The sequence below is a fragment of the Lissotriton helveticus genome, chromosome 7 (assembly GCF_964261635.1).
Source record: "Lissotriton helveticus chromosome 7, aLisHel1.1, whole genome shotgun sequence".
Lineage (NCBI taxonomy): Eukaryota > Metazoa > Chordata > Amphibia > Caudata > Salamandridae > Lissotriton > Lissotriton helveticus.
This window is the reverse complement of record NC_136068.1, coordinates 306532944-306557733: the sequence shown is the minus strand read 5'-3', so window position 1 is coordinate 306557733 and position 24790 is coordinate 306532944. Positions and strand designations below refer to the sequence as shown.

At 45.2% G+C, this 24790-nt stretch overlaps 1 protein-coding gene across 1 annotated transcript in view; it reads right to left on the bottom strand.

Annotated features, from left to right (window-relative positions):
- Positions 1 to 20953, bottom strand: part of MANBAL (mannosidase beta like) — an 86707-nt gene extending 65754 nt beyond the window's left edge. The window contains exons 1-2 of the mRNA XM_078650496.1: positions 20834 to 20953; positions 15639 to 15834 (exon numbers count right to left, since the gene is read on the bottom strand). Coding sequence (XP_078506622.1) covers positions 15639 to 15788 — 150 coding nt within the window. The 5' untranslated portion in view covers positions 15789 to 15834; positions 20834 to 20953. The remainder of the gene's footprint in view (positions 1 to 15638; positions 15835 to 20833) is intronic.
- Between the last annotated feature and the right edge of the window lie 3837 nt (positions 20954 to 24790).

The following is a 24790-nucleotide window of genomic DNA, read 5'->3' as shown; positions in this document are numbered from 1 at the left end:
TGTCACTCTGCACTCACTGTCACTCTGCACTCACTGTCACTCTGCACTCACTGTCACTCTGCACTCACTGTCACTCTGCACTCACTGTCACTCTGCACTCACTGTCACTCTGCTGTCACTCTGCACTCACTAGTCACTCTGCACTCTGCTGTCACTCTGCACTCTACAGTCACTCTGCACTCTACAGTCACTCTGCACTCACTGTCACTCTGCTGTCACTCTGCACTCACTGTCACTCTGCACTCACTGTCACTCTGCACTCACTGTCACTCTGCACTCACTGTCACTCTGCACTCACTGTCACTCTGCTGTCACTCTGCACTCTACAGTCACTCTGCACTCACTGTCTGTCTGCTGTCACTCTGCACTCACTGTCACTCTGCACTCACTGTCACTCTGCACTCACTGTCACTCTGCACTCACTGTCACTCTGCACTCACTGTCACTCTGCACTCACTGTCACTCTGCACTCACTGTCACTCTGCACTCACTGTCACTCTGCACTCACTGTCACTCTGCACTCACTGTCACTCTGCACTCACTGTCACTCTGCACTCTACAGTCACTCTGCACTCTACAGTCACTCTGCACTCTACAGTCACTCTGCACTCTACAGTCACTCTGCACTCTACAGTCACTCTGCACTCTACAGTCACTCTGCACTCTACAGTCACTCTGCACTCTACAGTCACTCTGCACTCTACAGTCACTCTGCACTCTACAGTCACTCTGCACTCTACAGTCACTCTGCACTCACTGTCACTCTGCACTCACTGTCACTCTGCACTCACTGTCACTCTGCACTCACTGTCACTCTGCACTCACTGTCACTCTGCACTCACTGTCACTCTGCACTCACTGTCACTCTGCACTCACTGTCACTCTGCACTCACTGTCACTCTGCACTCACTGTCACTCTGCACTCACTGTCACTCTGCACTCACTGTCACTCTGCACTCTACAGTCACTCTGCACTCTACAGTCACTCTGCACTCTACAGTCACTCTGCACTCTACAGTCACTCTGCACTCTACTGTCACTCTGCACTCTACTGTCACTCTGCACTCTACTGTCACTCTGCACTCACTGTCACTCTGCACTCACTGTCACTCTGCACTCTACAGTCACTCTGCACTCTACAGTCACTCTGCACTCTACAGTCACTCTGCACTCTACAGTCACTCTGCACTCACTGTCACTCTGCACTCACTGTCACTCTGCACCCACTGTCACTCTGCACTCACTGTCACTCTGCTGTCACTCTGCACTCACTGTCACTCTGCACTCACTGTCACTCTGCTGTCACTCTGCACTCTGCTGTCACTCTGCACTCTGCTGTCACTCTGCACTCACTGTCTCTCTGCTGTCACTCTGCACTCTACAGTCACTCTGCACTCTACAGTCACTCTGCACTCACTGTCACTCTGCACTCACTGACAGAATGAAAAAAGGTTAGATTTGCAGGCCTTGCCCATGCATTGCATGGCGGGGGATTCTCCCCTGAGGGTGGTGCCATCGGCTTCTATATACAAACTGTACATGTATGTGACTCAACAAAACATGTGTATTTGAAGCAAGTTTAATAATGAAAGTACATTCACACCTTCATTACAACAGTGCATCGTTTAAATTATGTTTCCAGTAGTATAGGCGATCTAACTCGAGAACAAGGAACTAGAGCGCACTGCCTCACACATTCCATGTTGCAATCCAAGTGTGAAGGAAAACAACTGACCCCATGCAGACAAGGCCAATTTACTTGGATTGTTTCACATTGTAAGGATTTAACACCATATGCTCTAGTTCTGGTTAAATATCTGTGCTGACAATTTCTGGACATAAAATCTTGAAACATGGCGTGATATGAACAATACATATATGCAGATGTAAATAGTGTAATATGCTATTTATTGCCGCTGCTGAGTGTCGAGCAGGGCCTTGGCTCATGGAAGGCGAAGCCTCGGATGGGTCATAATGCCCCTCCCCCTCAACAATATTAATAAATAACATATTACACTAAGCGGATGTTCACATATAGTTTGTGTCTGCATTTCATCTGATGTGGTTAGAAACAAAGAAATTTGACAGTAATCAGAACACAATGGTTTAAATCAATGCAGTGAGATCAGATCTCCATTACTAGGCCTTGTGAGTGGGGGAGGGGTTATTTCCATTTGTAAATTCTAGAAAGCAACCTGTGAGTAATTAAGCATTGTTTTCTAAATTCGCCTAAGCCATACTGTAGTAATAAACGTCTGACTCCGTTTTCGATTGGTAAACTTGTTCTAAATAACCTTAGCAGGCCACATTTATTTTTAATTGCCTGACAAATGCAAAATGTAATATGCAGCTTATTAGCAATTAGTGGCAAGGGAGTGGCAGCATGACCCACTGGAGGAATCATTAGTTCCAGGGAGGGGCCATGGTAGGTAAGAGGCAAACTCATTCTTAAGTGAATGATATTCTTCCAGCCTTCCGTCAACAGTGAAAATATTGAACAAATTACACTATACGCATGCGTATATATAGTATAAATATATTTATTCTTTAGGGATTTTAAAAGGCATTGCTACTGTCATTCTGGTATTTTATTTTATTTTATTTCTAGAAAAAGAATTATTAGTCTGGGTATGTAAATATATCTGTTCCAAAATACATTGGCTGTTGCTATCAGTGGGCTAACGTGGTGCAGCGGAAATGGGAATGAAAGGGGCACTTTTAAAATAATATACAAAATAAAGCAACCATCTCCCTTCCCGTCCTGTGCATTTCAGTGACACTGGAAATCGAGGGGCTTACTTACAAGCCCCTTTGCGCCGCCCGTACGTCACTTTCCCCATATTAAAAGTGACGCACCACGGCGTAAGAGGTTTGTACATACGCTGTTCGAGCAGTCCACCAGTGGGGCTGAGGCGGGGCGCGCGCTCCTCGCCTCTCCACAGTCGGACCTCTCGGGCGCCATATCTCATGTACGCAGATCCCAGACTCGAGGAACTCCCTCCAAAAATATTTCCCCGGAGCAGCAGCAGCAAAAAAAAAAAAAAAGAAAGAATGAAAACATTATGTAACATTATGTGAGCGCTCCTCCAGTCACGGCATTCCTTCTAGTAAGCTTTGAGACTCGATGCCAAAATAACACTGGCGAGTTAATAACAAGAACTGGAGCCGTAGCCGGGGGCCGGTGACCAGAACCGTCACCGCCGCCGCCGCCACAGCCCACCACAGCCCGGCGGCAAAGGAGAGAGCGGAGTGCAGCAAGCGGTAAGCGGAGATCGTATCATCACTCGTCCCCGCCACAACCACCGCTAACTGTCCGCCGCGGCCGTTCTCCCGCCAAGCAAGCCAAGCGGTGCAACTCGGTGAGCAGTGAACGGCCCCCCACCTGTAGCTACCTGTAGCTGCCGGCAGCATCACAGAAAAGGAAGCTGCGCGCAATGAGCGCTGCAGATTTGTGAACGCGCCCGGCCATCTGGATTCACTAACGGAGGCACCCTGACAGCTCCTAATTATAATTAATGTACTTCTTTGCGCGAGCACGCACGAAATATGCCTCAAAATGGCGGAACAAAACTACATTTACCCTATCACTTCAAGCCTATTAAAAAGAAAACACAAGGAAGACGAATCACTGACCAGATGACAGAAAACGCTAAGGAATGTCTGGAATTTCTCTCTCCAAGGCCCTCTTCTTCTTTTTTTTCTCCTTTAACATTAGTTCTCTAACTCCTCCCCTTCAGGGGGAGGAGTCCGAGCCCTAAAAAGGCAAACAGAACCCTGGATCTTCCAAGGAAAGAGAATTAAGAATGGAATATAATCACACCTGACAGTAAGAATATGTGGTAATGGTACTAGAAAAGTCTGTTCCAAGAAATGGCAAGGTAGAATCAGATCAACAAATTTGATACATGTAGTAATAACAAGCGTTTAGATCATACACAAAATGTGGTTAACTCCAAATCCCCACTAAGAAGTGGGTGTAACTGTAAAATGTTCGGGCAGATCAGGAGGGACCAATACAAGGGATGTCCTTTTCCCTACATAGAAGAAAGATCGTCTAACAGGAAACCAAAAGACTGCCCCAATTCGAACCGTTTCACTCTCGTTGTCTATTGCCCAAATACTAGATCCATTTCTCCACCAGAGTGTGTTACACCAGTCACAGTATCCTTTTTCTTGTGGAATTTCCAAGCCCATGTTGCAGTGCATCCATCCCTACTCATTAGACCATGTACCCTCTCATCATAATGATCAGCGTCGGGTCCAACATAACTCCCTTTTTTGTACTTTGTACCCGTGCCACATTTAAATCCTACTGTACATGCCTCAAAGACACGTCTGTCATCTGCTTCCTTGAAACTAGTACGGTTGAAGAATGTGGTTGAGTCTTCCTTGTCTTTGTACCCGAATTCTCTCCTGCCTTCTATACGTAACCTGTTCATATCTAACGGAACTTTGGGATGTGAACTTGGAGCATTGTGGTGCGTCTCCTCAATTTTCCTATCAGACACTCCGCTGCATATCCCATCCAAGTACTCTCCTTGCTTGTTCCCCTTATATTTAATTAGACATTGACTAATAACTCCTGCAAGGTCACAGTCACAAACACACTTCACTCTTGTCCAAAGTCTAGACTCGACCTGTGCAGTGGAGAGCCACGCTTTCTTATCTTTAGGGCGGGAAGATTCACACAGGTCCTTCTCTACTCTCGTGGTTAGAGTTACCCTATCAGTTCCCTTATAAGCCAGTTTTCTTTTTCCAACTCCAACACCACTTCTGGCCTTTCCTCCACTTTTTTTCTCTTATTTCTTCAACTTCTTTCCCCAAGGGCGTTATTTGGAGACTTTTGAATTGTCCAATTTCTGCTTCTCTTGTCTTCTCTTTTCTCTCCACCGCTCTTGTCTCTCCAACATCGATCACTAACTGTGGTGTGCTCTCCTTTAACATCTCCAACTTTACAAATTCCCGACTGTTGTCTATTGTCATCCTATCCTTGGGGTCTGTTTTTGTGGGATCTAGTGTTAATCCTAATTTCTTTTGTTCATCCCATCCTAGTACTGATATCTCTTCTTCTGAAATATAAACTTTAGCCCATGTACTTCTCTTCATGTAACTTAATTTCAACACTCTTCTACCAGTCAAACTAATGTTTACTCCAGTGTATGTTACCAGGGACGTGTCTGTTTCTTCCAATGCATTCCCAAGTTTAACTGCCAACTTATTTCTCCAAATACTTTTGCTTACTACTGTGTGAAGTGACCCAGAGTCAACTTTAATGACAATTTCCACACCACCCATATTAATCGTAAACTCATGTGCCGTTCTCTTTTCTTGCACTATTTTTTTGAAACTTCCATCTTCCTTGTATATTATGTTCCTAAGTGTATAGCCATTTGTTAATTGCTTATAATGTTCATCTAACACCTGCATGACATTTTCAAATACGTTCCTGTCTTTTCCCTTACAGATTCCCTTTTCTATAATATATTTCACTTTCCATCCAACGGCTCCTAAACTGCGTAGCAGCATCTCTACCTTCTCCTCTGGTGTAATAGGTTCTTTGTCACCCTCAAGAATGGATACGTAGTTGTTAAAATATTCCTTCCACTCCACCCACTCTGCCCTATTATCACCTCTTTTTTTTCCAAATGGCTCAGGTGGCAGTAATTTATACATCATGTTTTTATCCATTTAAATATAGCACTAAATAGCCGCTAAATATGAGTTTTAACTGTGCTGTTTTGTATTCTTATTTTGATAATTGTGCCTTGAAAAGTACTCGGTGAAGTGCTAAGTTATATTATACCTTCTCGTAAAATGAAACACAGCTCAAATTCTTCTCTCATATACTATTATGTTTCTCTATCTCAAAATATCTTTATGAGTGAGAGTTAAAGCTTTTCACCTGACCTGGTTGAAATTTATCTTCTCCTTACAATTTCCTTCAATACTTCTCCTATTAAGTTGTATATCTATCTCTTATTCACCTGAGTACTTTTCTCATTCACTTGTACTTTCCTCCAACACCCTTTGGCATGCGATTACTTAGCGGAAAACTAGAACCAGTTATTGCCAGGAATACTTGTGTGAAGATGAGTACACAATGTTCAACAGAAGATGGCGCCACTACGTTGTATGCGTCACTCTCTCAGCGCGCAAAACGCTGAAGAAAGTAATGCGCTGTCAGGGCGCCTCTGGAAACTGCCGGTAGGATGTACCTCACTTTCCTGAACTGTTCAACACGAGGTAATGTAATGGTTAATATTTCAATCACGGTAGTACCAATATCTGAGTGACTCCGTCGCTACCAATTAACCGCTCAAAAATTTTTAGTTGCAAAATTTCAATTCACCTCAATGCCTTGAATTCCCTCAACTTTACGTTAAGTTTAACTACGTCTCATATCACTTTTAAATGGAGTATTATTATTAGGTACGTGGGCTGAACAGCCACAGGACGGCAGTACATGCCAACATCAGCTCTTGTATCAGCGCTGTAGCAATAAGGAGGGAAACCCTTCACTAGCTTAGCACTAAGCTCAAATCTATATCAAACGCGGTTAAAGAGATTATGAATTTGTTTTCTGCGCCGCTCAAATCTCCTCCTCACAGCCGCCAAGGCTATCTCAAGAATTCACACAGCTTGCGATAAAGGATACGAAGTCCTCTTTCTTTTTCACAATACCAGGGCGGGAACCTCCTGTTGAAATCTCTGCGCTTCCTCAGAGTAAGAACTGCTTCGTCTTCTCCCTCACGAGTGTCCACTGCCTCTCCCGACCTGCTCACCAGTCCCCACATACGACAGCAAGAACAAAGCGGAATGCTTACAGAGTTCCCTCTTGATGACAGGAGCGGAAAAATGTCTCCAGGAGTCGTTTGCTGCACAACGTTCACCTTGACCCCTTTACCACCGAGCCCCCGCTCCAAATCAGCCACAAGTCGGGTTGAAGACTCCCCGAATACTGCTGCAGTCTCAAACGCAGGGCACACCCCCGGGATACCAAATAGCAGATCCACCGACGCCAGTCAACTTCATTCGGAAAGAAAAGGTTCCTCTCCCCCACACGGCAAAAGCTCACCTTCACCGAAGCCACACACACCGTCTTCCTTTTGATGGCAGAAAGCGAGCACCTCACGTCCCCAAAGAGGAACACCTAGAAGACTTCAGCTTAAATCACCGACCTTCCGGACTCCCGTAATCTTCTGTAGTCGACAGCCGTCAAGGGTAAGTCATCAGTTTATTTACTTTTCTCCATTCCAGCCAAACTGCTCCAGGGGAAAGACAACACGCTGACCCAGGATCAGCTCTTCAGCTCCCCTCACTGAGCTTAAACTGCTCACCTCACGGACTTTCGCCTTTTCCAGAGCTCATTTTTCAACTCAGTCACCAAGGCTCATATTTTCAACTTCAAGACGCGGTGACAACGATTAAAAAAAATACGTTGCCCGCTCCGCTCAGCTCTCCTCATATGCTTCAGCTGCTCAACTCACGAACTTTAGCTTCTTCCAAAGCTCATAAACTCGGGTCTTACTCCTCTTTACAATCTCAATCTCACACGAACGCCCGAGGTAAATCATCAATTCATTTCTTCATATCTTCTTATTCCTTGTCCAAGCTCATACAATTCCAGGGGAGAGCACCCACTGACCCTGGCTCAGCTCCGTTTCCTTCGTCGCCAAAATGTAGTAACGAGGTCCACACGTTGTAGGGTTCCAGACCGTTTAATAAGTTCAATTCAACATCGGTGCTCCCTGCTTGACAGGATAGTAACAGCTCAACATTCTACTGCTGCCTTCAAGTGACAGCACGGGACAAACCAAGTAGGAAGGAAGCGAGGGGGGAACAGGGAGAAGTGGGAGGAACCAGGTGATAAGTTACAACAGCCATCCCAGTAGGGTATAAAATAGCAAGAGCTGATCGCAAAGTAGGCAGAGGAGGAGGTGTAGCAGTAGTGTTTAGGGATACATGGGTTTTTACGCAAGGAGAGGCTCAGGGTTTTGGGTAGGGGAGGCACTTGACTTCTCCTTCATCATATACCCGCGCTTCACGCTGGGGGGCACTCTGGTATATCGACCCGGGCCCCTCTGGTGCCTTTTTGAAGGGTTTAGATTAAGGTATTGTGCCGAGGGCTCTGCACTTCCCGAACTTTTTACTGCTTGGGGACTTCAATATTCATTTCGACTGTATAGAGGCTAGTGACACGAGGGAATTTTGCGATTTGTTGAATCTGGCTCAACTGTCCCAATGGATCAGTTCCCAGTCTCATAGTGGGGGCATACCTTAGATCCAGTTTGTTCCAATTTCCCTCTATGTGTTCAGGAACCTCTTCCAATCTCCTGGTCTGATCACTTTTTAATCCACTTCTCATGGACTATTTAGATGCCTTACTTGGCTACAAAATCGCCCCAAGGCAGACCATCTCAAAGAGTAGAGCCCTCTGCGCTCTGCAGATTTCTGTCCGATACTCGCCCTACTGCGTCCAAGGATTTGGTTGGCGCTGTAGGGAGCTTTAACAACTGGATCTCACAGGCTGTGGAATATCTTTCCCCACCTCTTGCTAAGAAGTGAGTGAGAAACGCCCCTTCCAAACCTTGGTGCTCTAGCGAGCTCAAGGAGTTAAAGCAATCCTGTAAAAAACTGGAGCGCAGTTGGAGACCGGCATATTGTCCACTGGCTAAAATAGTGTTAAGGAAGTCCCAGAAAAAGTACTATGCTGCTATCAAGAAGCCTGAAAGTGAGGGAGGAGCTACGCTAGCAACCAAGATGGCCGCATAAGCTCTCGGCTCCGCTGACCTCCGCCAGTTGCTCACAGATCCTGACGATTATCCTGATTTCTCCCCGGACTCCCGTGCAGTAGATGTGTTCCAGACTCTGAAGGTGCAATCCCGGAATTTCTAGCTGCTTGCATAACGAAGATACGCCGTGTTCCATTCTCGGCCTAACCCAGAGTTGAAGCCGGGGCCTTGATTTCTAACCCAGCCGGGTTGGAGTTGAATAACATCGGCCGTGGGACGTGGGTGGCGTCCGGTCTCCCGGAGTGGAGTCTTTCTTGTCCGTTTCGGATGGTGGATAGGTGGCAGTCTTCTCTCGCAGCTATGGCGGCGTGACGCATTGGTTGCTGTGGTCGGGGATCCGCCGCCCGGAGGCCCCGCTGGGCTCCCAGGGTCGATGGGCTTGGTTCCTCGCTGGAGGCGACGATATTGAGATCGCGCTCTTGAGAGTGCCTACAGTTGTCATCGGATTAGCCTGTGCCTGGTGCCCCGGAGTAGTCGACCTCCGGGGTTCAGAGACCTGCTTGGTCGCTTCGTGAGGGGCGATGGAGCGGGTGGAATGTATACCGTCGCTGCATACTGTAATGGCCGCCATTGTGGAGCTCCATTCACAGGTCACCGCCATCATCCAGAGGATGGTAGTAACGGTTGATATCATCTACCGGAGACCGGACTCCAACCCTTTGTTGGTTCTGGAACAAGCTGTTTTTCCCGCGGAGCAAGAAGCGTCTGAGACGGAGGGCCCCGTGCTGAAGCCAGGCTTGGTATCTTTTGTCGACCCCCGAACGACTGCCAGCAAGCCCCGGACTATCGAATCTACATCCTGCTTTATGCCGATACCGCCCCAGAAGGACGTGGATGATCTTATATTTCGGAGCGAGTTCCCCAGTGACTGTAGGATTGTTACCTCACCCTTTTACTCATGGATGATTCAAATACGCTCTAGCGATTTATCTTTGGTGGACGGTGGATATCGTTTGACTCTTAGACTTTGTGTACTATTCTCCTGGCCTCAATCCTTCTGTACTGACTTTGAACTTTCTCAACATTTTGATACTCTCATGGAGATGGCGGATCGAGCGAACAGGGCTGGCATTAAAAATCGCAGCGGCCAAGGTTGACTTGGACTGGATGGGTTTGAACAATGACTTCATTTGATACGGGATTGTAACCTATACTACCGCGGGAGTTGGGTGGTTCTTCTACGCTCCCCCCCGTCTGATTTTAATCGTTGCATTGTATTATTCTGGATATGTGTAGGGGCGGGCTGCTACTGGCGGGGGGTGAGGGAGACTGGGTCCTGTCTGATATTTCCTCCTCCACTCTTCACTCTTTCTTCTTCCATCTTTTAGGTCTAGTTCCGGGGCGACAGGCACGCTGCTAGTGGGGTTGGGCCGTAGCCATTACAGGGGTGCAGGGTGGGGGGATTGGGGAGGGGTTTGTTATTTTGCCTTAGTTTAGTTCTATGGCCTCTTTTTCTTTCCCTTTTTCTTTTACGAGAGACAGGTTGTTTATCCTGTATTGATTTGCCTATGTATCGGGGTGTCTGACTTGGTCTTCATTATCCTGAACTATGGGTGGGTGGGCCCTTCTGGCTGCTACTTCGCTGGATTGTTGATCGTACTTCTCCTTATTGATGTACCGAGCTAAGTTGACATTGCATACTCCTTGGAATTGAATTTTCCATGTTGATTTACTCGCTCACCTATCGCAATATTGTATTCTATGTATGACACCTGATATATGTAAATCTCTCTTATTTTCTTCAATAAAACTATAAAAAGTTTTTTAAAAAAATAAAAAAAGAAGCCTGAAAGTAACTTCTACACCGAGCATTTTGTTCAGTCCAAAAACGCCTCAAAAGAAATTCTCTATTGTCCAGAGTTTTCTGAATCCTTGTGCGGAGCATATTGCCCTCCCGGGATCCAATTCTTGGTGCGAGAAGCGGTCCTGTTTCTTTATAGATAAGATTCAAATGATCCAGGACAGCTTTGGGACTAGCATTCACGGGCAGACGAGGGCTCCCTATTCAGAGTGCCCCAGCCTCTGATTCAAACCTTATTTCTTTGACAGGCTTTTTACCCATTCCCTTGCAGGATTCTCTGTCCATTCTCAAATCTTTGAAATCGGGTTCGCTAGCAGATCCTTGTCTAGCGAGGCAGTTAGCAGCAGCTGCTGAGGTGGTTAATTCCGAAGTTAACATCATTATTAACATGTCGTATCAGACCACTACTGTTCCACTCGAGTGGAAACAGTCGAAATTGCTCCCGCTGCTAAAAAAGCCCTCTTTAAATCCTGCTACGTTAGCTAGCTATCGACCCATCTCACTCCTCCCGGCTGTGGCGAAAGTGTGCGAGAAGGCAGTTTACAAACAACTTTCTAATTATTTTGAGTCCTCCGGTGCCCTCCACCCAGCCCAGTCGGGATTTAGGGCCACATACAACACAGAGACGGCCCTTGTTGAAATGGCAGAGGCTTTAAGAGATTGCATGGATGCAGGCGGCAGAGCGGCCTTGATTTTATTGGATCTCTCTGCTGCCTTCGACACGGTGCCTTATCGCCAACTTTTGGCCAGTTTCTCAAATATTGGAATCTCAGGTTTAGCTTGGGACTAGATGAAATCATGTTTAGAGGACAGAACACAGCAGGTATGGAAGCCCCCCTTTGCTTCAGCCCCAAGAAAGGAGACCACAAGAGTTCCGCAGGGCTCTACTTTGAGCCCCCTTCTCTTCAATGTATACGTCACGCCCCTTATCTATCTGGTGGAGGAGCTGGGAGCCAAGGTCATAGCTTATGCCGATGCCACTCAGCTCCTCTTTACTTGGAAGGAAACAGATTTGTCCCCGGATTTAACCAAAAATTGCCTTTCAGACGTTTTTAACTGGCTTGCAAGGGCTCAGCTTAAATGCAATAAGGACAAGTCTGAGGTTCTTCTGTACGGGTCTTTTCCCCCCATTTTTGGGAAGATCTTTGGCCTGCAGATTTCCCATGGCTTAACTCAGTTGGCACTCTGGTCCAGAATCTGGGGGTCTGGTTTATTCCGGACCTACAGTTTTCTACGCAGTTAAAAAACTGTCCAGAGTGTGCTTTGCCCACTAAACTCACTTAGGAAATTCTTGCCACTACTGCCCAGACCAGCCAAGGAAATGGTGACTCGTGCCCTCATTTTGTCACGTATGGATAACGCTAACGCACTTCATATTGGCCTTCCTGGATACCAGCTGAAAAAGCTGCAAACCATTCAAAACACAGCAGCAAGAGTGTTGCTTGGTATCCCTGGCAGATCAAGAATAAGGCAACATCTTCAGGATCTGCATTGGCTCCCCGTGGTGCAACATGTCCAGTTTAAGGCCCACACCCTTGCCCACGGTACTCTATATAAATCCGGACCACTATATCTCAGGAGACGTTTTGAGTTTTACGTTCCCCGAAGACAACTGCGATCAGCCGCATTATGTCTTGCAGTCATCCCCAGATTTCGCCTTGCACGTATGGGGGGTAGCTCTCTTTCTTTTAAGGCAGCCAAAGCCTGGAATGCCCTGCCTTTTGAATTGCGAAACACTCAGGATCTCAGGCTGTTTAAAAAGCAGTTAAAGACTTTGCTTTTTAATTAACGTACAGCTCCTCCTAGCGCCTTGCTCTTTGTTTTCTGCAGTTGGCTTTCGCGCCGGGACACTCTTGAGTAGCTGTGCGCATTATAAGTGCATTATAACATAACATAACACAATGATTTTGCAGTTTTAGGGATTTAATATGCGAAATTTCTGTACCGCATCTTTTGAATTTTTGTAACAAATCCTTTAAATTAATTTTGCTGATCTAGAACTTCGTTTTTGAGTGGACCCCTTTCTAATTGATTGGGTTTTGCATGTACTGGGAGGTGCCTTACCTCCAGAACACATTGCCTCATGAACTGAAGTTAAATACCATCTCCCATTCATCGACGCGTGGTCTTTTTGATGAGGTAAAGTTTGGGGTGTAAATTTCTCGCCATTCCCCGCACCCACGTCAACTGGAAAACTTGCATTTAGATCAATGGTACAGTCACTTCAAGGTAGCTTGGACCTCTTCAGTGGCCTCTTCCACAGTTATTATTTTTTTTTTTTTATATTTCTTTTTATTATTGAAAAATAAAAAATCAGACGGCAGATGCCTTACATCACAGGATAAACAACAATCATACAAACATATGACAAACGATAGATGGATGAGCCGTACGGTGAAAGCTAGGTGTCGGGTTAAAATGACGTGCGATCTACTAGTACACAATAATTATAAAACCAATCTTATCGACATTGCTCGCAATTCCACCTCCCCTTAGAAACAGGATTTTAAAAATACGAAAGGATCAAGTGGCAGTCAAGAGCAACAGGATAATAACAGTAGGTAAAACATCGATCACTAGCCGCTTGCAGCAATTAAAGGCGAGACATTGTGAAAATTCCCGTATGCCTATTCCACCCCTAGGACCCGTCCACCCACCAAGCAGGATAACCCCTAAGGAAGCCACCCAATACCAGGATTCAAATCGGAGTTTGATACATAAAAACAAAACAAAACAATACAACAAACACCCCTCCCCCACCCTGCACCCCTGCATATGGCTTCCGCCTAACCCCAACTAGCAGTGTGCCTGTCGCCCCATCTAACTAAATACCAAAAAAGGAAAAGTGGAGTAGGAATTTGTCATACATGCTCCTGGTCTTCCCCACCCCCCCCCCCCGCCAAAAGCGATGACCCCTGCGATATATTCAAAGATATTAGAAATTACTAGATAAACCAAACAGGGGAAGTCATAATTACCACCCAGCCTCCCGCATCAATAAAGGTAACAAATCCCGTGTCCATTGAAGTCATAGTATCGGACCCAGACAATCAAACTCATCCCTGGCCCTTCCGATCCCTCCTACGAACCCCCACCATTAAAACCACCGTACAGACAGGAAAGATACAGTGTCCGAGGAGTTCAAAACAATTGCAGATGGAACAAGTCAAAATTGTTAGGTCTTTTAGAACTCGAGCCACATAGAAATACTCCCCCACCGACAGTAAGTCTTGATATTGCTCCCACCAAGAACGTAGTAAAACTACATGGGAGGAGAAAGATGTTAGTTCATTCCACAAGGTATCAAAGGAGTACTCCAGGAGTGTAAAATCGAGTGGTTCCATTACGATCTGTAGCACTGTGGAATGCAGTGAGCTTTCAGAAATCTCAAGTTCGCAAGTTGTTGCGCGAGCGCTGGCCAAGGGAATTGATTCTTCTTTCTGCGCGGGGCCCAATTTCTCCGTCAAAGCATGCATCACGGGGAACTCAGCGTGCTTCAGTTCTTGCAAAGGATCAGAGTCCGGTCTCAAACATCCAATATCAACTGCAACGATCATTTTGTGGATCATGACTTCCAATTGCGTGTGAAGTAGTGTCCCGATGACGGCCATTACAGCCCTCAGCGACGGCACACTCTCCCTCCGATCCATCTCCTCTCGCTCAATATCAATACAAGTCTTTTACCCCAGAGGGCCGGACAACTCAGGGGGAACAGGCAAGAGCGGAGTGGACGGCAACGGAGGGCGACTTATCAAATCAGCGGTCCATACTTCGCCGCCGCAAGCGAGGACCCCAGCCCGTCGAACCCGGGAGGGGACAACCGGGTCTCCGGGACGGGGACTCCCGCCCACAGCCAAAGACGTGTCTTGTCGCCGCTCCTTTATTGTCGACCAGACCACCGGACCGCCATCCAAATCGGGCAAGAATGACTTCCACTTCGAAAGACCGGACTCTGCCTGAGTCCCGCCGCCGATGTTATTCAACTGAAACCCGGCTGGGCCAGTACTCGAGGTCCCGGCTCACATGCTGGGTTAGGCCAAAAAATGAAACACGGTGTAACTCCGTCAATCAAGCCAGTAAAAGTCCCGGGAATGCACCATCAGGCTTTGCGGTACTTCAGCCACACGGAGGTCGGGCGCGAGATCAGGATATATTACAGGATTAATCAGCTAACGACGGAGGCCGACGGAGCCTGGAGCTTATGCGGTCATCTTGGTTGCTGGCGTAGCTCCTCCCCTTCTCCAGTTATTTTAACTGTAACCTACATGAATTTTAATCCCAGGCTATTATATAAAAAATTGGACTTGAAGATTTATAACGTGGTAAATTCCAGAGCCAAAATCTGTAACTTTAAAATCTAATAAAAAGGCTTGCACACTTCAAATTTTAATTATCATTTGCAGGTTTAAACATGCATATTTACTTACTGTATTGAATACTAACATAATTCTTATTAGAAGCAATTCAAAAGTCTTTATTTAGAGTCACAAAGGTTAAGAGCCATAAAGTAGATTCAAATTAATTCAAAAGGAAAAGAATTAAGGACATTTATGCAAGCCATCCTGGTCGCTGGTTAAATGCAACGTTATCTTGGCCTCCTTTGCCAATTTGTGACCATCACCCCTAGATTTCCTCTTATGTATATATGTTTCTAATCAAGAAGCATGGACCAGAGTGCCTAATGAACAACTTCTTTGTTTGTTTTGACACTTTTTTGGACAGGATAGGGAACATAAATGTTGCCTCCTAGTGATAGACTTGGAAGAAAGATTGGATTGCTTTAACCAGCCTTTAGAACTCAACCATGTTTTACACTCCTACTCAGTTCTCCTTCTCGTGTGGTGCATGTCTGTCGAGTCTGTTCCTACTTTTTTCTTAATTCTTAATGGTAGAATAGAAGTCACAGGAATACATAATATAGATTTCAGGGGTGGAACGAAAGCACAACAAGAGGGATACCAGTGCATCGCACTGGGGAGAAATAAGATTGAGTTCCCAAATGAAAATGCAGTTAGGCAAACATGTAACATATTTAACTCACTTACCGTCTGTGGGGACTTGGAAGTGGGATAAATGATGGCCAGGATGCATACCAGCTGGAAAATAGCTCCTAGAAAAAGCCCATAGTGCAGTAGATTCTCCAGAAACGTGGGTTCTGGAATGTCAGGGGGAGAAAGGTCCAACTCCGCGGCCATGGCAAAACGAGGCCCTCTTACTTCTCAACCAAAGATCCTATGGTCTCTGCAGAGAGAAATACTTGTCACTATGAGGGCAGACTTCCATTTCCCATTGTGAAAAGCCTGCAAACAATATGTGCATATGGATACACAGACTCCTAACACTACGCCATTGAGTAAAACATGATTTCAGAAGAAGTAAATGAGCCCTGTGTTCAATTTGCTAGCAAACAGATGCAGTATGGCAAGGGAACATAGAAGAAGATTGGGATTGCTATTGTCAGCCTCAGTTTAACAATAATGATCCACATATCCAACTCCTCTAAGCAAACCGTAACACACTGTACATGAACATTGAAAATTGTGGCATAAAGGGAATCCTACAATGTCAGACCCCAGCATTTGGTCAGAGCATCAGAAGCCTCTAGCAAGCATGCGACCCTTACACACAAGTTGCTTTGCTCCCTTATGATTTGCGTCCTGGGGCAGCCTACTGGGATGCAAGAGAACATGGTCTAATAATCATATTATTCTTAATGCTAGTATTCAGCTTGCTTTAAAAATATGTATACGGAAACAGACAGAATCATATCAAGCAATATTCCAACAGTCTCAGAGTTTTGTGAGCTTTCAGTGATGGACAAGGACTTCGCCCAATGGGAACAGTCCTGCCAGGCCAGGTTCTCCCTGGACTGGAAACAAGCATCCTAGGACCGGTTTCAGGGTTTCACCCCGCATCAGCCAGAATAGCTTGACTCCATTGGCATGGATAGCACGGGACCCACGTCTGGGCATACCCGTCTCACTCGGGGTGACAAATGCTAAAATAACAACTGATGGACAGAATGCTGTAAAATGCCATACATTCACCCCAGTTCAGAAATTGGGCCTAAATCTATCGTTTTTTTTGCTCACCATGCCATTCCAGTTTGAACCAAGCCATATGCAAATCACTCTTGACCATGTGCCCAACGGGAACAGTCTGACTGGGGGTGAGTGTCTGAAAAGTTTCAGCGCTCCGTCCATCATCTCCTTGTGTTTGCTTTGTTAGCCCTAAGTTGGCAGGGTATGCCCAAACGTGGGTCTTTTGCTCACTTTGCCACTGGATTCAAGCAAGCCTGGTTGATGAATGGTGTTACCTAGAAACCGGTCCCAGGATGCTTGTTTCTGGTTCAGGGAAGACCTGGCTTGGCAGTTCGGGCTGGATTGTCCACATGAGGCTCAGGGTAAAGACGGATTTGCATATAGCTGGGTCTGAACTGAGGTGGCAAAGTGAGCTAAAGATTGATGATGGATTCAACCCAGATCCGTGACTGGGGGCGAGTGTCTGAAAGGTTTCAGCGCTCCGTCCATCGTCTCCTTGTGTTTGCTAGCAATTATTTTGTCATGCTTGAAAACTTGACTGTGCCATATAAAATTATTCTCCGAATTGCCCTCCAATAACTTGTTCAATTGGAGTACTCACTTTAAGACAGTGTATTACAATTTTTATTTCACACTGTATCGTTATTTTAATTGGAAAGTGCATACCCTTGGCTAATTCCCCTGTGTACAAGATTAGTGGATGTACGACAAATACTCTGATATGGTAGCCAGTGGATACCGTTCACCTGACAAAGATGTGCAGGTGGATTTATAATGACAAAGGACACTTTGCAATTCTGCACTCCACAAGTGATCAAAGCAGTTTGGGAAGCAGATTTGTGTATGCGTGATGATAAACAGATGTGTGTTTTGTTATGTTTCTCTGGATTTGTGGATATTTACTTACGTTGCATGCCTTTCCCATGGCGTCTGGGTGTTTATCCTTGTGGAGCAAATTATTAGCTTCAAAAAATGTAGCATCACACAATACTTGTGTACAGTCAATATCTATGACCCCCAAATAATACCAGTCAAGTGAATTATAGAGAAAGGAAGAACACACGAGTGTCCTTGAACACATAACTTTGATGAGGTGGGACTAACTCAAGTACCTCCTTTCGAAGTGGCCTTCCATCAGAATGTGAAACCAACACCACCTGCTAAACCCATTTGACTACAGAAGTGTTTCCAAGCTTCTGTGCCAAACACTTTTGCCAACAAAATTACTAATATCCATGAGGGTGTGGGGAAAGAAGTAACCAGAAAAACACTCTTATCCCTTCATAGCCAGCAGAATGCTTAGATGCTTGTGACACAAAAATAAAAAAATGTTTTTATTTAAAAAAACGTGTGAATGTTCACAACCAAAGCTTTCCAGTTTGAAAGTAACATCAAAATTAAGCACTGAAAACTCTGCAGTGTTACTGCCCAAGTCATTCACATCAGTTCATGTCAGACGTTTTTCACTGTACGTGCACCACAAAAATAACACTTAGCACCGAACATTTGTAGCTTGCCCATGACATTAAGAACACCCATAGCTCGGTGCCTGGAAGAGAGAGAAATAAACAGCAGGGAGGGGGTGGGAGGGAGGTGTAGAAAGAAAGAAAGGGGACAGAAATTAGGAATTCCAGATATGGATCGAGGAGACAGGCAGAGCAGGACGAAAGTGAAAGATAGGGAGAAAAGAGAAAGTCAGAGACAAGGATACAGAGAGAGGGAGAAAGAAGACAGACAGGAAGTGGCAGAGAAAGACAGATGGAGAGACAGGGAGAGCGCGTCAGTGACAGATGGCTAGAGAAAGATGAGGAGATAAAGGGAGGCAGAGAGGCACAAAAGAGAGAACGCAAAATAAAGACAGCGACTAAGAAATACAGAGGCAGGACGGGAGAAAAGGACAGGGAGAGACATACTAAGAGCCATAAGAGAGCGCTACAGAAAAAAAAACAGAGAAAGACGGACAGACTGAGAAAGAAAACAAGCACTGGCGTTGCCAATAGGTCTCGCAGTAGGAAAGTTATAGCTATTGGTTTTGTAAATGACAAAGCCCTTTATGTTTTTAAAATGTAAACAAAAATAAAAGGCATTGTTATTTGCAATTGTAATAGCTACAACTTTCCTACTGCGAGACCTATTGGCAACGCTAAAATAATGTAAAAAATGTGAATGAAACATAAATAAAGCAAGGCGTGTTGGGGGTTGATTAATGTTTTGGAGCAAAAGACCAGTAGGAAGGCCCTGTCGGGAATGCGCAGCTGTCGGGTATTCACAAAAATAAATAAATAAAAAATAACAGTGGGAGGAGTGAAGAAAGTAATGCCCTGCCATGGAGTGCTGAAACCTAAATTAAACCAGTGCTTACTGCATTAACCGGCAAATCCTAGTGGGACCAGCGCCACTTTTCTTTCAGCAGGATAGGAAGGTATGCCTATAATATCCACAAGCCGGGCAACTAGGTGAATAGACCAAGCCGCGTTCTCATAAGGGATACGTGGGGACAGCTTGCTAGGTGAAGTTGGTGGCTCAGGCCCGACCCAAAATGACAAAAAAATGGAGATATGAAGAAAATTGCCTTGGCTTCACGACTCCCCACGTGTAAAACCATTTACGAGCATGGAGAGACCCTATTTCAGCCTGACCATGGTGATTCTCTGACGAGGCCAGAGGAGTTCAACACTTGCAACGCTATAGTCACAGAGGCGACAGATGGTTAATAGGAAAAGGGCTTGGATCAGGCAGAGAGGAATGCCCGCAATCAGGTTAATGTTAGATGGCGGCCTGGGGGCAGGGGCGCCGTTTCCTGTGATAGTAATCGCTGCGGTATCCTCTTACTGCATAATAAATCTACCTGACTAATGAACTCCGCCCGAGCGTGGCTGGGTGCAAGGAGGAGCGAGGCGGCAGCAAACATGGCGTGAGTGAGCACGCGCTGCGAGGGGCTCTTCAGTGCACGAGCTCCGATGAGGGGAAGACGGACAAAGAGTGGGGAAATAAGTAACAGCACACAGGGTCTGTCTGAGTGTCGCAGGAAGCGAGAGATGAAAGGGACATAGGAATCAGGCAACGCAAGGTTATTGCCCGGAGGTTATTCAATAGGTTATTTGCAGGCTGATCCGGGAGTGGTTTAATCCAATCTCCGGGACATAAGAGTGTCCTCGGGAGAGACATATCTTCATGTATAGAACTCCCCGAGATTAGGGGACGGCATGACTGAGTTGCGGGCAGCAACTTTAAAAACCCGAAAGCAATATCAGGCATTTCGTGTAAAAAGGGTAATACTATTTTTCAAGCGTGTTATATATCTTTGCAAAGAAGGATTTCGCTCTAAAAGAGAGGGGGTTGGGGAGCACAAACGTTGCTAACAAGCATTCACGTACTATTCATTGCGTGATTGCCGTGCTCGTGAGATAAGATTTTAACCCGAAAGCAATATCAGGCATTTCGTGTAAAAAGGGTAATGCAAAATACCAAAGATTGCGGCGGCATAAACAAACAAGGCGGGCAGCGGAGGGGGCGGAGATTTTAACCCGAAAGCAATATCAGGCATTTCGTGTAAAAAGGGTAATGCAAAATACCAAAGATTGCGGCGGCATAAACAAACAAGGCGGGCAGGGGAGGGGGCGGAGCGGGGAGAGCGGCATGTGGGTGTTAAGAAGCCGGGCCTTTGAAGTGAAGCTAAGCTTCACTTCAAAAGGTGTCGGAGGAATGCGGGAGAGAGGAACAGATGGCGATTGCGGCTGTGCACGCGCTTTTAAGCTCAATGCACATGCGCATTGAGCTTAAAAGTCACGGGCACTGCAAGGAATCGCCACGATTCCTTGCTTCTTAGTTAAAAGTTGTTTAAGCCGCAATAGGCTCGCAAGCTCGATGCGCATGCGCATCGACAGGCGAGACCTAAAAAGGGAAGGAGCGATAGACAAACAACAAAGGCTGGTACCAGAGCACGGGAAAGAAATAGAGAGATAGCCACACACTGGACTTCTAAGGACGTTTTAATAAATCTAATTATGAACTATCCATCATTACTGGATTCTATGTCCATATAGCTTAATAGCCTTCGCACCATTCGTAATCTATCTTCCCATCTGCCTCTCTCAGTAAATGTTTTTGTCTGGGTCTGTGTCTTTCTTTCTCTCTAAGTCCCCACCCCCCCCAAGCAGAAACGAAGAAAACATGAGAGATAAGACTTGCCCACCTACCTGCACCCGCTCTAAAGAGCACTTAATGGATTGCCACCCGAACCAAATAGCAAGAAACTCCAGCTACATAGACGGGTCTGCACACTGCAGTAAAAACAGAGAGCGGACTGTAATAGTCCCACAAACCTCCCAGCAGCGACATAAAATATCGGCCATGTTATAATGGGAAAGATTCAATTTGTTTTAAATAATGAAAAGTAGGAGCGCAAACAAACGGGTTGTTTCATAAAAGTAATTAGACCTCAACCATCAACAATGTGACACCCCACAGGCACACAAAATCATGTATTACTTAAAGCGACCCTTACACCCTCATTAGAAGGGAGAAACTGCAACATTCAGGTTATTTCATACTATATACACCGTAGGACTTTCTAGTGTCCCTTTTCCTGTCTATGCAACCATTTAGTATTATTTATCTCTTTGCAGCCATCGAATATATTTACCGCTAATCAGTGAGTATGTCTCCTTATAAAACAATACGTCTAAAAGTGACATATTTAAATTATTTTTGTAAAAAAGAGACTGTGTCTCACTGTATTGACCAGGCTGGTTTACAGTGGCTATTCACAGGCGCGATCCCACTACTGATCAGCACGGGGGTTTTGACCTGCTCCGTTTCCGACCTGGGCCGATTCACCCCGCTTTAGGCAACCTGGTTGTTCTACGCTTCCGTGGAATCACCATATTGATGCCGAACTTAGTGTGGACACCCGATCGACATAGCACACAGCAGCCCAGAACTCCTGGACTCAAGCGATCCGACAGCCTCAGCCTCCCAGCAGCTGGGATTACAGGCACACGCCACCGCGCCCGGCGAAGATCAGTGCCTATATTTCAGTACTTGAGCTTTTGCGAAGGAGATGTTCTTATACTCATAGCGCCATCTGTTGTTTCTTGAAGAGAAAGACAGGGAAGCACAGGGCTGTTCAATACGAAAACTGTCCCTGATATGTCGTTGTGGCTTTTGTGCCCTCTACTCTCTATTTTAGGCATTAACATGTCTGTTTTAATTATTTCACTGTAAAGTTAATTAAGTTATTTTAAAGAAAATGCCATCAGCTCAATTAGTGACACTTTTATAAGGCTTCTCTTTTTTCATTGTAAACGGCATCTATTTTCCCCAATTGTCAGCTGCAAAATTCCTGAGACCGAGGCCTCCACACCCGAACTAACAGCAGGTGCTCCGACTAAGGCGATGTTCTGAACTGCTATTTCTTGATATCCCGTATACTTCCAGCTGCCCTTTGACTGCTGCGTACCAGCGAATAAAATACGTTTTTCTCCAACTGCGATTATTTTACCTCGAGCTGCATTTATTTACAACATGTTTTGGGGTTGTACTTGTATCCCATGTATCTCTTATGAAGGGACGATATAGACTGAGGTAGCGAGCCCTGTTTTTTAAAGAGAAAAATAATTGAAGTTGTAGATCGGTAACGGACCGGACACACGTACTTCCAAACGTTTTGGTAAAAAGTCGGTAATATTCATATTTAACTATGCTCTTCAGGGTCTATCTGTATTTCGTTTATGATAGATTTAAGAAAACTTTAACAAATTATTAGCCACCCAGTGATTTACGTTGATTGAAGAAGTTGTGGGTGTGGAGATGGAGGGGGGTCTTTAAAAGAGGCTAGGCCAAACAAGCTTAACTAGCAATCTTTTCCAAAAGGTTGGGCCTATATAATTACGGGTATGGATTAAAACGTGAACTAAATTTGAAAATGAAAATGTTTCAATTCTGAAAGTGAGGCTGTAACTCAAACATTACTAAGGTCTGTCGGAGAGAAATTGTTCTCTGACATGTCTTAATCACTATTATTCTCTGCTTCACACACATTTACTCTGAATTATTTCACTCTGTTAGTCACTTACACCCCTTTTCTCCTAACATCTTCCTGAAATTCAATATCTACCCATCACACAAGTCAGCTCCATTACCTCTATCACTATCTTTTCACTCTATCTTTCTACAGGTACTTCCTTGAGCGATTACCCTTCATCATGTCTTTCTGTCACTCATACTTGCACGCTCCCATTCTCGCTCTCCTCACTTGTAAGCATAGCATTTCCTTTTCCATTGGTGCTGCCAATAATTCAACAGCAGTTTAACCCCTTAGCACACTATCACATAGAATGGTAATTACATTTGGCACTTGTGTGACTATCACTCTGTTTACTCTGCTTTGAGATCAAGGAGTAGACGACAGAGACATTTTAAGGATTTTGGGGGCCCTGGGCCAAGCGTACTTTGGGGCCCCTGTTCGGAACAGGTTTGAATTTATGATGCAATTTCATCTCTTATATGCCTTGTTTGGCCAAGTCACTGACAGTGCACAGACACACTCCTTCAAATTCTAAATGTGTTTACATCTCATATACAGGGAGAGTGACTTGTGTTTTTAATATTGTAACACAACATCAGCTCACTAATATTGCTGTAAATAATCTCTGTGACACCCTCCCATTTCTCATGTCAGATTCTGTTTTGATCCAAAATAAAAAAATATATGGATGCTGCATGAAACATAGACACAACATTTCTCTGAAAAAGGTCTGCAATAGACTCTCACACATCATCCATACTAAAAATAAATTAAAGGAAAACGGTATTTAAAAAAATCTGTTTAAAAATGTTTCAAGGTCATCAGGGCACGTCTCTCTGTAGAACAAAGCGGGCTCTATCAAGGGGCCCCCTTAAAGGCTGGGGCCCTGGGCCAGAGCCCACTTTGCCCATGCCTTAAAACGTCTCTGGTAGACGAGCACATAGTCTGAGCATATTTATGAGCCACTGACAGATACTGGGATAAAATCTTACTGTCGTCAGTTACAACTCCAGAGCTTTCAACTGTGCCCTGAACACAGTCACCCACCTGAACTTACCCAGACATTTAGAGGCAGCTTAGTTCACAGTATGCACTAGAGATGAGTCACATCACATGATGGATAGAAAAAATAACTTCAGAATTATAACATTTTGTGAAAGCAAATTCTCTTAGGGAATTTCTCTTACTTCACCACACATTCCCAGGGAATGCGGGGTGAAGTAAAATAAGTGAAATGTAAACACGGACTGCATCTCTTACATGGATTATCTTAGATATATACATATATATATATATACATATATATATATATATATATATATATATATATATATATATATGTGTGTGTGTGTGTGTGTATGTGTGCCTGTGTGTATAAACAAATATAAGGTCTTCAATTAATGAGGTCTTCAATTAAAGGTATTCTCAACTCCCCGTGGTGGCATCTTCATTTGGGGCGACCTGTGTGTGTGGCTATTTAGCGGCTTGCGAAGATGCGAAGATGCCCGCTGCATGACAAGCGGATCCAGCAAACGGTACCACCACTCGCACTGGAGCGGGGAGCCGCATTGAAGGACCAGTTTAAAAACGCAGCCCGAAGATGTTTGCACCTTCTGTCTCACCCACTGGGGTAAAAACGTGGCATGATTTTAAGGACATAGCAGCACCCACTGGGGAAAGATATCAAGAAACTACAGGCACCAGAATGCCGAGAGGCATACGCCCACTGGGGCGGGGCTTGGAACATTTATCAGGTGTTTCTTGAGGATTGACTGCCATTTCCTTCCTGCACAGCCCGTGAACAAGAACACTTGATGTTTGAAACGCGTAGGGCTTTTTTATTGCTGAAAGAAAAGACTGCTACCTTGCTGCGCTGTGAGGTCTTCAATTAAAGGTATTCTCAACTCCCCGTGGTGGCATCTTCATTTGGGGCGACCTGTGTGTGTGGATATATATATATATATATTTTTTTTGTTCAATGTGGTCTGTTCACAGGATCGCTCTACAGCGGGTGCCGGCGTTGGGCCAGACCAATGGCCAAGGGACAATTTTTTGTACAAAGGACGCGGCACACAGCAACTTCTTTTCACAGGTTTATTTCAGTGCCCAGTCTAACACCAACGCGTTT